General features: G+C 30.6%; 1 protein-coding gene across 1 annotated transcript; it reads right to left on the reverse strand.

Annotated features, from left to right (window-relative positions):
- Positions 1 to 592: 592 nt before the first annotated feature.
- LOC107931825 (uncharacterized) lies at positions 593 to 4,230 on the reverse strand. Its single transcript, XM_016863780.2, has 4 exons — positions 3,750 to 4,230; positions 3,407 to 3,666; positions 1,410 to 1,574; positions 593 to 869 (listed from the first exon to the last, which is right to left on the reverse strand). The coding sequence occupies exons 1-3, from the start codon at positions 4,027 to 4,029 to the stop codon at positions 1,509 to 1,511; spliced, it is 606 nt and encodes a 201-aa protein (XP_016719269.1). The 5' UTR covers positions 4,030 to 4,230; the 3' UTR covers positions 593 to 869; positions 1,410 to 1,508.
- Between the last annotated feature and the right edge of the window lie 300 nt (positions 4,231 to 4,530).

Raw genomic sequence — 4,530 nt, forward strand, 5'->3', positions numbered from 1 at the left:
AATGTCCGACCTCCCCCTCTCATTCGTTGTTCTTTCCGCTGACAATCTGAGAGTTTTTGGCCAACCATCTTGTAAAGGTTCTCCTCCCACTAGTGGTAGCGGCTCCTAGCCTAGCTCCCGTTTGTTGGCGTGTGAGGATAAAAAATAAATTTACGAGAAATTAACGAAAGTTATTGACGAATGAATTCAAATGAATTTCGAGGATGCAACGAAGCTAATAACTATCTACGTTTTGCACTACGGAAACAGACCAAATGAAATTTATAGTAGTTTTTTTTTTATTTGCTTTCTTTCATATAAGTGTAGCATAATGATTTCTAGTCTTTGTTTTTTGATACAATACTTAGGATTACTTATAGCCCCTACCCTACCCTTACATAAGAGGATAATGCGTTTCAGCATATTCGAACCTACGTTCTTTTACACTGGCAACAATGCCGATGCCAATTGAGCTAAGATTCAATCAAACAGTTATAAGAATTTTTATGCCTCTTCAATAAATGTCTACTTGAATAATCATGACTTTTTGTTAATAATTAATCGACATAAATTTTGGTAACAAAAGACATAATTAAGTGAAAATTATATCTCATCAAATAGAGCATATTTTCATAAAGAAGAAGTTGTTGAAAAGGCCTTTGGCCTATTCCTTCTTTAAAATAATTTTGATATGCAATACAAACTATACACTCAAAATCATGAAAGAATGTTGAATCTATCCTCAAGATCTAGCCTCAACCGAGTGATACACAATCACCAGCTAAATAAATAAATATATACACACATGTGTTTCATCATTTTATATACTGATATTCCCTAGCTTCTCAACTTCATTCATTTCCAGCTAACTCATTTGTTTATGAATAAATCTGCAAGAAGCAAATGCATGAATAAATTGAGTCAGTGTTATGATATGATGTCATCAACCACAATAAACCAAAGAAAATATCAATTTAATTAGGGATGGTAAAATAATTCGAATTTATCAAATTTCGCCGATTTTATAAAGGTATATTTTTAATTAAAATTTTTAAATTCAAGTCAGATTTAGATCAAACCAGCATCCGCGATCATTTTTTTAAATATTAAGAGACAATGAAGTCAAATGTTTTCTTTGTTTAAATATGTGTTCAGTCCCTGCACTCTTCTTAAATTTAAAATATTTTTCATATTTCAAAATTCAGGTCTAATTGTGCTAACAAGTAAACCTGAATTTTAAAATTAAAAAAAAATACAAAAACTAAGATAAAAATCGAATTTGAGTATTAAACTTTTAAATAAAACTAAATTTGAGAAAAATATCAGAACAATCGTCCCATTCTATTGTCATCCCTATTCATGGCTTTAGTCCACATGGGATTTGCAATTAAAACAAAGGATTGTACACAATGGGCAATGAGTTGCATTACCTGAAAAACCTTGCTTGGAAGAATCAAGTGATGAGCCAAAAAGGGGAGAAAAAGAATTTCTGCTGTAGTGGAAAAATGCTTCCATTGTTAGTAAAGCATTTACTTCACTCTTTCATCTTGGAGAATCTTTTGATACCTTGGAAACCCATTCTTGCAAGCTGAAATCTGTTCACATATGAAACCAATTAAAACTTCATCAATAAATAATTCAGTTTTATAATTACATTTTATCAATATTTTCATTTGCTTTAATCATCTCTTTCTAGTTGAAGTACTCGAGCAGGGGCGAAATCAGAAATTTTGTATGAAAAGTTAAGATAAAATCATAAAATTTTAAAAAGTCAAAACTAAAAATTCTATTTTAATAAAACCCAAATTCGAACACGCTCTTGACCTAACAACATTAGATGTTCACCAAAAAAATTCATTTCGTGGGTTTGAATAATAAGGATATTTGTTTCTATCGAATGTTTGTATGTCAAGAGAGCTAAGACCCCTTCCTATTGTTTTGAATATAAGGGTTAATATCGGATTTAGGGTAGTTTCCAATATAGATATTTTTTAATAAATGCAAAAAGGGAGGTCTTTTTTGAAAAGGATAGCGTATGGAATTCCTCAAAGTTCCTTCTTTTGCAAATCTTAGCTTTACATTGACATGTGAATAGAATAAATGGGTGGAATCCAATTTTGGGGGAAAAAAAAGGTATGCATAAATTAGCTAACTTTACAGCACAAGACTTCCCACTTGCAAATTTTGGAGTAATCCATAAACTTCCATATACATACATATATGTATGTATGTGAACATGGATGAATGTGGAGATATATATATTATGTGAACATGGATGAATGTGGGCACAAAGTTGAAAATGGAATATCAAGTTGATAAATATTAGAGCATATATGCAGTCCCCCCATGCCAGCACAGATTCCATGTATTTTCCTTCCACTTGGAATTTGCCAATCAAGGTGCAAAGATTTTATTAAGTAAATTATACACATTTTCTCATTTTTGGTATTTAAAATGATATGGAAATGACAGTTCAAGTAGGGGAAAAAAAATTCAAGTACCAAAGTAAAAAAACGAATACAATTCAAGGACCAAATCATGAATTAAACCAAAAAAAGTCAACCTTCTAGCCGCCTTCTATATCAAGGAGCATGTTCAAGACAAGAATAGACATCCAAATTTGACCGTCCTAACAATTTTTAATAAAAGATTTTTATAGTTGATATCAACCCAAATATTATTTAATAATTAAAATATAAAAAATATTTTTTTTTCTTTAATTTTGACAATAGTGCATCTAGAACCACTAGTAGGTTTGGCATTAAAATCTAAGGTCATTATCAAGTTTTAGGTATAATCCAATGAAAAAAAAGGGAAAAAAAATCAATTATATCAATGAAATTAAAAAATAATTAAACATTTTCATACTTTCAAGAACCATAATATTTCCAATTTTCTACAATTTTGGTATGTATGAATTGATGGACTCTTTGAAGTTTCCTAGTTCTTTCTCTATAAGCATCTAAAGATGGTATATTTTGATTTCCCTAAGCAAACTTTTGCTATAAGTTATACATTAATTGCATAATTGCACCATGATTTTTTTCAATTACTTATTTGACCTTCTACATATGCTAAATTTTTTATTTTCAAATGTTACACAATTCAATTTAGCCAAAGTTCAAATGTGCAAAAAGTACAAGGATTAGAAGTAAAATTAGACCAAAATTATAATTGAAGTTTCCTTGTTCCTTCACTATATTCTAACTTTCCTAAGCAAACTTTTGCTCTAAATTATAATCTAATTGCATAATTTTACCATTTAATTAATTAATGATTTTTTTTCATTTGCTTAATTGTTTTAAAAGTAGTTTATGGATTTAATTAAATTTTAAATGTGGGAAGAATATAAGGACTAAAAGTAAAATTAGACCTAAAATTATAATTAATTGCATCGTTGTACCAAATGAAGAAAAGTGAAACTTACAGCTTCAATATCAATTTTGTAGACAAGGAGTTTCCTTCTTTCTCTGCAACTCGTTCTATACGTCACAATCATATGAGCAATAGCAAAGCCCAATGAACAAATGAACAAAGCAGCTTCCATGGCCGACCCTTCTTTACTCGAATTGAACACGAACGAAGCTTTTAACGACACGAAAATCAACGAAGAAACAGAACAAATCATTGTAATCCCCAAATAAGGTCCCCTCGAAAGCTTTGGCCCATCACAAAAGCTATAAACACCTAACAAAAACACACAAAAAGCCAATCAAAAAAAGGAAACCATAAACACCCATTTTTTGTGTATGAATATTTACGAAACTTACAGATTATAACAGCGGATCTGATAATGGAAATCAGTGGGATATCAATGAGAGAGTATCTAAAATCATAGTTACTGAAATGAGAACAAAGTGTTTTCAATAAAGATGAAGAAGAAGGTGGAATTGAAGCTGAAAGCAAAGCGGTAGGTAAAAGGGTATCGGCGATAACGAAGAAAACTGGAGCTGAAAAAACAAGGAATGAAATCACCATTGTTATTAAGAAAAACACAGTTTTGAAACCTCTTAAAATTCTCCTTGTTTTCTCTTCTTTTGAGAACCCCATTTTTTCTGTTTGTTTTGGGTCTAACGAAAACTAGAGATTTCTTTTTATGTATAAAGGAGAAGGAAGAAGATGAGAATTTAAGGGGTTTTAGAGAAAAAGAAGGGGAATGGGGGATGAAGGTTGTATGTGTTGACTGGACTTGGAGGAAAGTGACGATGATGAAGAAATTTACACGCGGAAAGCAGGCGGTCAAGGGGGGGATTTGAAGAGTGTTTTTAACGGAAATACCTATATAAATACGAACTAATGATACCTTTTTTATAACGTTTTTAATTATTATTTCATTGGGTTAATTACATCCTAGGTCACTGAATTATTAGTAATTTTGTTTTTTGGTCATTTAACTTTAAAAAGTTATAAAATGGTCGTTAAACTATTCGAAAGTTTTCATTTAAGTCACTAAGATGTTAAGTTTTTTTTTTGACTAGCGAGTTGATTGGTATGGTGAATTGGTATCCATTGATGAGTAGAATAACATACCTTAAATCTAAGTTAATAGGG

The sequence above is a fragment of the Gossypium hirsutum genome, chromosome D10, assembly GCF_007990345.1.
Source record: "Gossypium hirsutum isolate 1008001.06 chromosome D10, Gossypium_hirsutum_v2.1, whole genome shotgun sequence".
Taxonomy (NCBI): domain Eukaryota; kingdom Viridiplantae; phylum Streptophyta; class Magnoliopsida; order Malvales; family Malvaceae; genus Gossypium; species Gossypium hirsutum.